This window comes from Clinocottus analis, unplaced genomic scaffold (assembly GCF_023055335.1).
Source record: "Clinocottus analis isolate CAN_PGR_092001 unplaced genomic scaffold, fCliAna1.0.p SCAF_12, whole genome shotgun sequence".
NCBI classification, from domain to species: Eukaryota; Metazoa; Chordata; class Actinopteri; order Perciformes; family Cottidae; genus Clinocottus; species Clinocottus analis.
Window position 1 is genome coordinate 15,305,340 of NW_027175843.1, and position 12,645 is coordinate 15,317,984.

At 43.0% G+C, this 12,645-nt stretch overlaps 2 protein-coding genes across 2 annotated transcripts in view; one reads left to right on the forward strand and one right to left on the reverse strand.

The window, feature by feature from the left end:
- Positions 1-8,747, reverse strand: part of LOC137782779 (alsin-like) — a 37,659-nt gene extending 28,912 nt beyond the window's left edge. Inside the window, exon 1 of the mRNA XM_068572395.1 lies at positions 7,705-8,747. The gene's annotated coding sequence lies outside the window, so the exon portion shown is untranslated. The remainder of the gene's footprint in view (positions 1-7,704) is intronic.
- LOC137782771 (frizzled-7-A-like) lies at positions 6,414-10,853 on the forward strand. The gene has a single exon (XM_068572382.1). It carries the CDS (start codon positions 6,901-6,903, stop codon positions 8,602-8,604), a length of 1,704 nt encoding a protein of 567 aa, XP_068428483.1. The 5' UTR covers positions 6,414-6,900; the 3' UTR covers positions 8,605-10,853.
- The last annotated feature ends 1,792 nt before the right edge of the window (positions 10,854-12,645 follow it).

Here is a 12,645-nt window from a genome sequence, read left to right on the forward strand (position 1 = left end):
GCACCTTCTTCTGCAGCTGGGTCCATGATCTCCTGATGATTAGTCCTTAGGTGGTTAAGATTCACAACTGCTCCTCCTCCTCCTCATTGACCCAAGGCACTGGTGTCTCAGCACTACCGCTGTGTGACCTATTTAATCATAACTCCAATAATACTGCTCATGCATAATTGGAAAAACTGCGGATGACACGGCCATCCTCCTCACTTATGAGTCAGCAGGCAGGCAGGAAGTCAAACTCCTAGTGAGATAGTGTTGACCTGACTATCCACACACACTTTTACACAAGATTGAGAGCATTCTGAATGGTTGCAACTGTGGTTTGGCAGCTCCCTGCTTACAACAGCAGGGCCCTCCTGAGATTGGTCCAAACAGTGGAGCAAACCACTGGCAGGGAGCTCCATTCAGGACACGTACCACACACCATGTCTGCGTGGAAGGCCCACATGATGATCTTGGTCTCCTGCCACCCGATGCACAAACTGTTTACCCTGCTGCCATCTGGCAGACGGTATCAGTATCTGAGCACAGCCGTGCAGGCTGGAAGACCCTCAGGTCGAAAGGCTCCATAACATCAAGACTGCACTGGCTTATTTATTGATCATGTGATATCGAGTGTTTTTTTTACTCTAATCATCTTACGTTTTCAAAATTGACATTTTTAACACATTAACATTGTCATTGTGATCTTGTTAGCGTGCTAACATTAGCATTTAGCTCACAACCCAGTCCAGCATTGCTGCTAAATGTAGACTCTTTTAGTCTGGTTGTGTTTCTTTCATACTGTTGCGTTTCTAGTATAGTGTACGACAGATCCATCAATGTTGCTGTTTATGTTGCCAGATAAGTAACAAGGAATTACAGAACAGTAATGTGTGACAGGTAAATTAAAAGTAAATTAATCCCGACAAATGCTCATGATTGAATGAATTTAAAGCTGAAAATGGAACCCCTTAGTCCTTGTTTCAATTCAATTAAAATACAATGTTCTAGAGTACAGAGCACAAACAATGAAAAACACCTTCATTCCTGGCTGCACTGTGTATGTTCCCAGCCATAAGTCTGCATAAATAGGGAGGTGATTGGTCCATTGAGCTGTTTGAGCGCCATAAATACAACAAGACTAACCTACACAAGTGCTAAAGTCGACTGTATTTGATATGATTTAATTGTTACATACAACATCCAGTATGTAAGTGTATGCACAGACTTTTTGCGCCATACTCGTATGGAGTTTTTGTCCAAGGAGTTGAGATGTCAGCCAGTGAGCTTCCTGCTGCCTGCCCACTGGACCGAACACACACTCTGTTGGTCCAAATAAATCGTTCTTTCATCAGTGTGCGTGTGTGTGTGTGTCTGTGTGTGTGTGTGTGTGTGTGTGTGTGTGTGTGTGTGTGTGTGTGTGTAGTCCAGTACTGTAGGCTCTCTGTGTTGCACTGACAGACACAAACCAGCTGCCTGCATTCCTCTCTCTCTCTCTCTCTCTCTCTCTGCTGACTTCTTAAGGTTGATCTCCCCTCCCCCCATTCAGACGAGTGTCCCACACATACTTCTATAATGCTATATATACCAGCCCATAACTCATACACACATGAGGAAACCAGGCAAGAGGCAGCTTAATGAAGAAGCGTATAGTAATTACAATAGAGCACCTTTTACAGCACGCTTTAAAGCGTCTTTCGGCATGTGTTGGCTTCTATCCTGAGTTTGAAGTAGTTTGACATAACAAAATTATCCTCAGCCAATCAGATGCCTTTCCCCACTATCTTTCATTACGTTAGCTTAAGTTGTCTGGTCTATTTCTGCTTTTCTCCATTGGTGTTGCCATGACTACCTGCTCTGTGGGTATAGTCTTACCTTGATAGTTAGTAATCTTCTTTCCGTTTCCCTTGAGTTTTTGGTTAGGGAGTGATTGTACGTTCATTTTTGCATTAGACCTGCTGTAGATTATGGCTGTGACATATTGTCACCTTTAAAGTTGACATGACAAAGTCGTTAGCGAGCTATTTCCTATTTATAGATCAAGCAGATATAGAGCGACGTTAGCATGCATTCGGAGTTGTGTTTATGTCCACAGGTGGAACGCAAAGCCAATGATTTAATAATCCTGTTAGCTCTGTTTTGTTTTTGTCATCATTTCCTGAAGAAAATCTCATTCTTTATCTGCTAAATTATCAACTAAGTTCCCCAGCTGGTAGTATAATTTGTCTGTCTGCTGTTTGGTGCAGGACAAGTATAGAATAAAGTGTCTTTTTCAGAGCTTTGTAACTCTAAATGGTTGCCTGCTTCAGCTCAAAACAACACTATGAGAGTGAACCAAAACACTATATTATATTACATCACTATTGTTATAAAAACATTCACAAAACCAGAAATAATGCAGAGAAGGTCAATGTAAGCATGTCCAACCTCCCACCTGTGATTTTTGGACAATGTGCCGCAGACAATTCAAATAAAACCGTAAATAGTTGAAGAACTGTACACTGCACACTGGAGAGAGAGAGAGAGAGAGAGAGAGAGAGAGAGAGAGAGAGAGAGAGAGAGAGAGAGAGAGAGAGAGAGAGAGAGAGAGCAGTAGGCCCATTAAATTCCTAAAAAAATGTTTGTTGACTTTTTGGTGAAGTATCTGCACAACCCCCAGAGACTTTTTATATAAATCAATGGATGAATAGATGCCCGGGGTTTATGGGTTTCCAAGAAACTACAAAATACTGTAAATCGTTTCGAAGTTTTCAAATGCAACTACAAAAAGGTTACAAATTCATATAAATTAGATAGAAAGACACACATATGGAAAAAGGCATGAATTGGACCGGCTTGTTGAAACATTTTTTTAGCTCACTCCTTAAAAACACTTAGCGCTGGTTAGACCAACTTGGTCAGCCAACATGTTCTGTAAGCCGTCCTCAAATTTGAAATCCTCCTCAGACCAAACAAAAAGGCTTGTGTTTTTCCACCTCGACTCCACATCTAAATAGTTGTTCAGTATTGGGTTTCACACGGTAGCTCACATACTTGGCATGGCGGTCATGCCTCTGGCTATCATTGAACTGAGCAGTCCAAACCATCAACATCTTTTTTGTTTTATTTATTTCACCTTGGTCTACTGTAAATCTAGTTGTTGTTTGTGTAACACTTTTTCCCCCCTCTGCAGCAGATGTCCAGCTGCAGCAGACCGCAGTCCAAACAGTGACTGCCTGTCTGGAAACCTGCTGGACTTCCCACATCTGCTTGACCACTGCAGACACTATCCACATAAATATGCACACACACAAACAAACGACTACAGTTAAACGCGATGGAGTGCGTCCATTTGACCTGGCTTGGCTACTAACTGCTGTGTTTTACACCACAGGGAGGAACACCAGCGTGTGAGTGAGAGAGATCAAAGTCATTTCCAGACCGTTTAAAACACCAACACCCCTGCCTCCATTATTAATGTACATTTGAACAAAGTGCATGTGTTTACATGTCTGTGCATGTGTGGCTATACATGTGAAATATTATATATCTGTAAGACAGTCTTATGTAATCAATTATTCTCCAAATTCGTGGTCACCAATTAATGGCTAGTGATCTACAACCAGAATTCTAAAGCTCCAAATTAAAATGAATGTTTCTACAGCTAAACATTTTTTTACATTTTTCACAATTGTAGCTAGAATATAAATAGTATATTGTACTGCTCGACACACAAGCACATTAGCCATATTGTGATATATATATATCTCTACACGTGCATACATTACAGAACAACAGATAGGTCGGCCACTGTATTCCGTACCATAATACAGAATACAGAAAATGGAGCAACACCAATAAATACATGCGCAAAGCAATGTTATGATTGAGATCAACTTGATTGTTTCATATTACTTTATTCGTTCACGAGGCTGCTCACTCATCAGAGCCCTGGTAACCGTCTTAGAAACTATTCGTCCACCCACCCAGCCAAATTCACCGCTTCCTTCGTGTCTAACATCACGGCTGTGACATTCGGATGGTGATTTGTTCAATACCCTCTTGGGAAATCAGTGTACTAACAACATTCTTAATCAATAGCTTTAATAGCGGGAGTCTTTAATTATTACATAGCTGCCCATCAGCTCCTTCTACCAAGGCTTAATCCAACCTGTGAAACTAATCCTCTCATCAGAGGCAGTAGCCAGCAAATTGGACTCCTCCCTACATTTAATAGTTGAGCTATCTCAAGCTCCCAGCCATAGTCGCTGTGTGTTTGTCATTTAGCTCATATGGATGTAATTATAGGGCCTTTTCTTAGCATACTTTGACACGAAGGCCAAAGATCTGACACCCACTACAGCTGCACTAAAGCTTACAGTCTGGAAAGTGAACAAACTGTTCACAACCAGACCACACATTGAAAATGTTTCTGGCGGACCAACTTCCTCTGCTTATGCTCATCAATACAATCTGCTTTTCAGTAATCAGCGTGTTGCCGGTTGGGATGAGGTCAATGTGCATATGAGAAGCGCAGGCTGGGTAGATGAAAACGACACAGCTGCCAATAAGGTTTTAGACTGATTTAATTTACAAAATCAGGAAGGAAAAACAGGCCTGTATCTGTCTGCGTTTCTTTTAACCTGCTACTTAAAGCTGGGGGAGGCAGTTTTATTAAATTCAATAAAAAACTCCCTTTACAATAATTTAGTAAAAATAATTTAAAATATTTTGAAAAAATAATTGTGTGTGTTGAGATTTAAAAAAAGAAGTAAATTCATATAAGCGCATGTAGATAATGGTGACTACTTAAACATCATCCAAAGGCGAGGGAGTACATACAATAGTTTAACTAGTTTAAAAGTGGATAAAAGCAGCCACAACCAGAATCCATATCTATATAACAATGCATCAAACGTGAAAACATTGCGTAATGTGAAAGAGGAAGCCCGCAGTGATGAATCGTCATGAGAAATTATTATTATGAATTTCAGATCATTGTTTAGCTGCCCGGCTCCCAACGTTAATATCTTATTTGTACTTGTGAAGAGAATATTTATGGCAAACCTAAATGAGAGAAAGTAATATAATCCCTGTCCCATAAGACCATTTTAGAAAGTCCAACCCAATTTTCTAGACTTTTTAGTTGTTTCGTGGTCCACCATGTCACATGCAGCGCAAAGCATTTTGACTGAATTTCTAGATTAGTATCAATCGAGGTGGGGGGGGGGGGGTCGGCAATCCAGATTGGCCTACTGGCCTATTTCAATCTAACTAGCTTTCTTTTTTTATAGGCCATTTTACAGCGGGGAACTCTACTGACTTTTCCATTTGGTTCTACTTCTCTTCCTGCTCTCTCTGCTTCTCTTTCTCCCCCTGCCCTCTTCGACCTTCTCTCTTCTTCCTGTCCCTTCCCCCACCCGACCCTACCCCCACCCTCTTTTATCCCACTCAGGGTAGAAACACACCAAATGCGGCAAGGCCACCAGGAACCCTTCTACACCTCCCACACTTGGTCGCCTCTGGGCAGATTGATCATGCTGTCATTCCAATTTACTGCTGCTTTGACTGTTGTTGCTGTTGATTCACACAATGATACAGATCAATGCAGGAGTCGCATCTGATTGTTTGCAATGAAACCCTTTAGCAGTAAACAGCAACAGGTTCTTGCGGTGCTGTGGTCGAGTGGTTACGACGCTGGAATCCATTTAGGTTTTTTTTCATGGTTTGCTCACTGCGTTGCAATGTGTTTACATGTCCTGCACACAGTGAGTGACTGTGTGTGTGTGTGTGTGTGTGTGTGTGTGTGTGTGTGTGTGTGTGTGTGTGTGTGTGTGTGTGTGTGTGTAGATTCTGTGAAGAGATGGAGAGAGTTCAACTCCACAGCTGCACTAAAATAGTGTTAATGGGCAAAAGCTTTAAACTTAAACAGAGCACCTCGAAGAAAGTAACAGTAGATTTATCTTATTCTACATGAGCAGAAGTCTAGGACATTTTTAGCTGCATTTAAAATGACAAAACATGACATTCATTCATAAGCAGTGGAACAGTTAGAGAAAACAAGAAAGAAAGAACTACAAGAAGAATCTGATGGTAGACAGATGTGTTAAAGTTATGTTATATAGGCCTGTTGCGGTTCAGGATTTTCATCCTTATACATATAATTTTTTTTCATTATTTATTTTTTATAAGAAATTAAAAGTCACTATAGGCATTGTTTTTTTTAAACGTAACCAGATATAATATATATGATTCCTTTCTGAAAGTCTCTGTTGTACTGTAATTACTGTAACACATTTCATTCTATAGAGAGTGAAGGCCAATCAGAAACGAGCCCTTAAGGAAAACAAAGGCCATGATTGGCTGAGACGCGGCATGGGTTTCAAGGCGCCCTTCTTTCTGCCTGAAGGTCTTGTGAATGAAGGGGGCGCCTGGAAACCGGTGGAATCCGCACGGAGTGAGGAGAGCGAGCCTCTGGACTTCCAACCGCTCAGCATGTAAACCGACGCGCGGCGTGAAGTCAAGTCAAAAACCGATGGAAATATAAACCTTTTTAAGTTTAAAAAGCGTCTAGTTCAGCGCTAAAGTAAGCGCGGGCACGCGTCGCACGCGCCGGAGTAATTTGGGTTCGCGCAACTTGGAAAAAATGGGACTTTAAGTTGATTTTCAGCGGGTCGGGAGTGAGAGTGGGGCTGCTTGGAGTCACTTACAAAGACCATCAAGAAGTCATGACACGGCGAACGTTTCACTTGGATTTATCTTCGTAAAAACAGGAGGGAAAGACGGTTACCGCCATTTCAGCTCGAATTACTCGGACCACAAGCGAAGTTTCGCGACATTTAATGCAGATTTCTTTGCTTTTTTCGCCGTTTTCAAGTCGCCCTACTTGGATCAAAGTTTTTCCTTCCCTCCCCCTCCTCCTCGTCCTCGTCCTCCTCAACTATGGCGGCGGCCAGGTCCACCACTGGCTCCGTGTTGCTGCGGATCATGTGGCTGGTGTGCGGGCTGTCCTTTTCGTCCACTTCTGCTCAAAATTACAACAGCGAGAGCGGAATATCGGTGCCAGAACACGGGTTCTGCCAACCCATCTCCATCCCGCTTTGCACCGACATCGCCTACAACCAAACCATCATGCCGAACCTCCTGGGCCACACGAACCAGGAGGACGCCGGGCTGGAAGTGCACCAGTTCTACCCTCTGGTGAAGGTGCAGTGCTCCGCGGATCTCAAGTTCTTCCTCTGCTCCATGTACGCGCCCGTCTGTACGGTGCTGGAGCAGGCCATCCCCCCATGCCGGTCCCTGTGCGAGCGCGCCCGCCAAGGGTGTGAAGCCCTCATGAATAAATTTGGCTTCCAGTGGCCGGAGCGACTCCGCTGCGAGGCTTTCCCTGTTCACGGAGCCGGCGAGATCTGCGTCGGCCAGAACACATCGGAACCCAGCAGCCCGTCGTCGTCCTCCCCCAACGCGCCGGACCTGGTTACCCTTCCGACCAACATAGACCGACCCAACCAACGACCGCCCCAAAACAACGAGTACCATCAGTTCTCGTGCCCTCTGCAGCTGGAGGTGCCGCCCTACCTGGGCTACCGGTTTATGGGGGTCAATGACTGCGGGGCCCCATGCGAGCCCACCAAACCAACCGGCATCATGTATTTCCGGGAGGATGAGGTAAAATTTGGGCGGCTGTGGGTCGGGATCTGGTCCATCTTGTGCTGTGTGAGCACCTTGTTCACGGTGCTCACCTACCTGGTAGACATGCGGCGCTTCAGGTACCCGGAGAGACCCATCATCTTCTTATCCGGGTGTTACTTCATGGTGGCGGTGGCCTACGCCGCTGGGTTTTTCCTGGAGGATAAAGTTGTTTGCGTGGATAAATTCAAGGACGACGGCTACAGAACAGTGGCCCAGGGGACCAAGAAGGAGGGCTGCACCATCCTCTTCATGGTGCTGTACTTTTTTGGCATGGCCAGCTCCATCTGGTGGGTGATTTTGTCCCTGACCTGGTTCCTCTCCGCCGGGATGAAATGGGGCCATGAGGCGATCGAAGCCAACTCCCAGTACTTCCACCTGGCCGCGTGGGCCGTGCCGGCCATCAAGACCATCACCATCCTCGCCATGGGCCGGGTGGACGGCGACGTGCTGACCGGGGTGTGTTTCGTCGGGATCTTCAACGTGGACGCGCTGCGCGGCTTCGTCCTGGCGCCGCTGTTCGTCTACCTGTTCATCGGCACGTCCTTCCTGCTGGCCGGCTTTGTGTCGCTGTTCCGGATCCGCACCATCATGAAGCACGACGGCACCAAGACGGAGAAGCTGGAGAAGCTGATGGTGCGCATCGGGGTGTTCAGCGTGCTTTACACGGTGCCGGCCACCATCGTGATCGCCTGTTACTTCTACGAGCAGGCCTTCAGGGAGCACTGGCAGCGGACCTGGCACATGCAGACCTGCAAGCGGTTCGCCGTGCCGTGCCCGGTCCACAACTTCGCCCCCATGACGCCGGACTTCACTGTGTTCATGATAAAATACCTGATGACCATGATAGTCGGGATCACCTCGGGCTTCTGGGTCTGGTCCGGGAAGACTCTGCAGTCATGGCGGAGGTTCTACAAGCGGCTGAGCAACGGCAACCACGGGGAGACGACGGTGTGAAGTTTTGAAGGAGAAACAAAAAAGGCACGACGTGTTGGATATAATAACCATGTAAATGAGGTCAAATAGCTTTCATTTTCAATACTATTTTTGACAAAGCTTTTTTTAAATAGGTTTTGACAGCAATTCATTCACGCAACCAAACTTTGATCTATATTCGATAGAAGTTGGATGTTTTTTTTTAATTTTATTTTTACATTTGTTTTGTCATCAGACAGCCCACACTGCTGGCTTTTGCGTCGTTGGATTATAAACTGGTGTGAATGGCCATACTGGTCCCTGGACTGTATTGCCCGACTGATGACGCTACTTTTGATATGAAAACTCCCTATTATTGATTTTATATCCTCAATATCACAATTTTTTAATGTACTTCCTGTCAACTCTGGTGAGAGTTGCTCACCATAACAGAAAAGACTGATGTGTCAAGAAGTGTGGCCTTCTGCCCAGGCTGCAGCATATAAAGGTCAAAGGTTTGGCCGCAGCGCCCCGCTGACTGTGAATTCATTAATTACAGATGCCTGGATTATACATTTTAAATCACTCTGCTTTTAGTTTGAGACCGAAATGCTTTAATATGTGTGATCAATTGCAGAGTACAATCTCGCCTGTTCTTAATCTGAGAAACAATCCATCAACTCATGACTCACCTGTCACGTGGCTGCCCAGAAATGAAAACTTTTATTTCATTTTTTCCTTCCCTTTTTTTCTTCAAAATGTTTCGACTGTGGAGTATTTGCGCTTGTATTGAATGTTCACTCCGAAGGTGAATGAAGTTATGTATTGGTTTGCACAGCTGTCCTAAAGGTTAAAAGTGTTTAAAAATGACGGTTTCAAACAGTTAAAGAGACCACACACACACACACACACACAAGCCTCCACTCTCTGCAATGAAGACACACCAGCTCATTGTTTGTCTCTGTGTGTGGTCTCTCAACTGTTGGATCTCTCCACCAAAAAAGACTTTTAAGCTTTTAAGACATCCAAAGCACCATTTCAAGGATACCGATTTGATCCACACAGAGTGGAAATGGTCGTTCGGGATTTCAATGTTCTTTTATCCTGGATAAAGATGACTGTACACATTCATGCCTGTATTCTTCCCAGTGTAACTGCCCCCCATCCTTTATATTTTCACTTGAAGTGTTACATGGTTCACATGCAGACTGAACATTTAAGCGTTTTTAATGAATCATTTTATTATAAGAGTCTTTGAGGCGGAGAAAGTGAGCAGTGGAGACAGGCTTTGCCGTGTTCAGCAGAGGTGGAGGGTGGTATCTGGAACCAAATCACTGGAGACAATATCGCAATTTATTAGTACAAAATTATGAATGCAATTAAACATTTTGGCTAGTGACCAGTTCATAATATTTTTAGTGATGGACATTGTAGTCCTCTGTAGTTTTTGAAATGTCAGTGGAAACTAAGAACTAAATTCAAGTGAGGAAACAAACTTTTGAATGGCATCAACATTAAACAAAGTGACCAGTGATTTAATCCCAGGAATCCTCTCTTGTATGAAGCACGATTAAATTCGATTGATTCTGTGTATTTCTCTCTCTAAATAATAAAATCAGTAGGAAACCCCGTGGGGAAACATGAGCAGAAAAGCGTGTTTTCATCCTGACTGATGGCAGCATATGTTTGCCAGAAGGTTTCGTTTCTCGTTGTATAGCGCATGATCTCTTCATACCTGTAAATGATTAATTAAAACATCTGGCAGTAATAAGGGTAAATTCACAACATAATGGCCTTATAGACCAGCTATTTTTATTATGCCTAATCTCCTAAATTCTGTCCTGAATCCACACTAATACTAGATATATACCCTAAGTACCAATCGTATACTGGTAAAGCAGTTTGTATACAAGAACTGTCACATTTCCCATGTGAATGCACTACACACCTCAAGCCTGGTCAAAGTTAGTGCGTAGGATTGAGTTAAAAAACAAGTAAACGCTCCTCTAGGCGAGTCATCTCTCATCCATGTTTTAAGTAAATGGTGCACAAGTATTCTGAGATCTGCCCGTGTCAATGATACCAGACCGATGTGTTTGTCTTGTACTATGTTTTCAGAAGGATTATGAGTGTGCGTATTTTTTTTATTTTTTTTATTGGAACATATGCAACCTACCAAGAAAACACAGACTCTGTTTTTAAAGGCATATTGTATTTATGGGGATACTCATTATTGTCTTTTTCACTTGTTTTTTAATGAGATAAACCTGTTGTATGTGTACAGTTTGAATAAAAATGATACGGTTTGTAATGCATTGCTCCCTGTGGTTTGTGTGCAGCAATGAACGTGCACATGTTGAGCTTCACAGTCGATTCCTGACCTTGGAAACAGCAGTTGACAAAACAATCTCAAAAGGAAGTTGACCTTGTTTTGTCAACACATGCCCGGTATTTGTTAAATAACGCACCACCTTAAACACGGTTGGCCCTTAATGCACACCAAAACCTCACGGCACAGCAGAGAAAATACCTTTTCATTTATGGGCAGGACACATGACTTTGTAGACTTAGCGATGACACACGGGCCACATTGTGATGCTGCTGCTTAGCAGGACATTTGGCCAAGAAGTGAACAAGTCCTGCGATCCTAAATGCTATCGGTAATAACTTGATACCTTCCATTGCTTGCACAGTTTTCAGAATCAGATTCAGCTTCATTGGCTACGTATGTCTGCAAAAAAAAGGAATTGTCAAGCTGTAATCGTACAAGAAAAAAGTAATTCTGTATACATGTGAAAACAACAGTGCGTTTTGTCAAATCAGTCCACTTTCAGACGAAGCAACATACTGAAAATATTTTTAAAATCTTACTTAATGAAAGTTGAGCAGACCGACACGTCCTAAATAAATTTATCAGCAGTTTTTTGTTGTTTTCAGCTGCACATCTGTAAAAATCCCCTGCAACATATTGTTTTAGTTTGCAGAGTTGCAGCATCCTCTACAGAAGTACACAAATGGTTAATTCTAAGGGAGAAAAAGGAGAAATCTCCTTTGATGTTGGCTGGAGGGAAAGGTGCTGGACTGAGAACAGAACTGAATATTTCACTCTCACTGAGATTCTACTGAAGCAGAAGATCACTGATGTGCACCAACATGTCATACAAAATGGATACACAAAAGTTACATTTAATATGCCATTGATTCCCATGTGGCAGTGATGACCACCTTTTGTGTGTGTTGCTTCTCAGCTAATCAAACAAGAACTTGATCAATTTATCAAATGTATAAATGTAGGAGCCTTAGCGGGCTCTTTAGAGTAAAGACAGTGGAGGGACAGTGATGCCGATTAACTTTGACAGTCTAGAACGGAAAAGAGTACTCCTTCCATTTAGCGTTGCACTTCTATAACAACGCCAAACTCTTCTTCTTTGTTAAAACCTGGGGCCTACATTACCCACAATGCAACCCAACTGCTACCCCCCCCCCCCCCCTATTTGTCAACCTTGTAGTTTTCACCCAAACCAACCTGTCAGTCTTTACTCGGTGTTTAAATGCACTTTTTGTCCTCTAACATATATTTGTGCTCCACAAGACCTGTGACTCTCAGAGGGCTCACGCATTTACACTCTGGTCTGATGCTGCCCTCTGGTGGCAAAATCTATCAATGCATGTATTAGTCTGCCTGCTGTTACAGTAAGCATGCATTACCTTAAAACATTTGACTTTATTGCCTTTCGATTGTAAGAAAGAAAAGCTTCAGTTTTCAATCCACAAAAACAATTCAAATCCTAAAAAAAGAAGCAAACAGAAGCAAATACATTTCCCAAATTGTGTTCAAAACTTAAAATCCAAATCACTTTAATTGTGTTTATATAGAAAATGATGTGGGCATAACAAACAACTCCTCACTTAAGTTCACATCTGTAATGGTGGGGATATTGCATTGTTCTGATAAAGGTAAAGAGTGAAAATATCCATAAATCATAAAAATGGAAAAAAACATTTGCATTCATGATCCCTGCATCACTTCATTTGTAGTTCTTGATTACATCTTGCAGATGTAATGATAATCCTGACCTCTAG

What these genes read in the sequence shown, in the direction of transcription:
- LOC137782771 (XM_068572382.1), top strand. Translation starts at nt 6,901, where the DNA reads ATGGCGGCGGCCAGGTCCACCACTGGCTCCGTGTTGCTGCGGATCATG.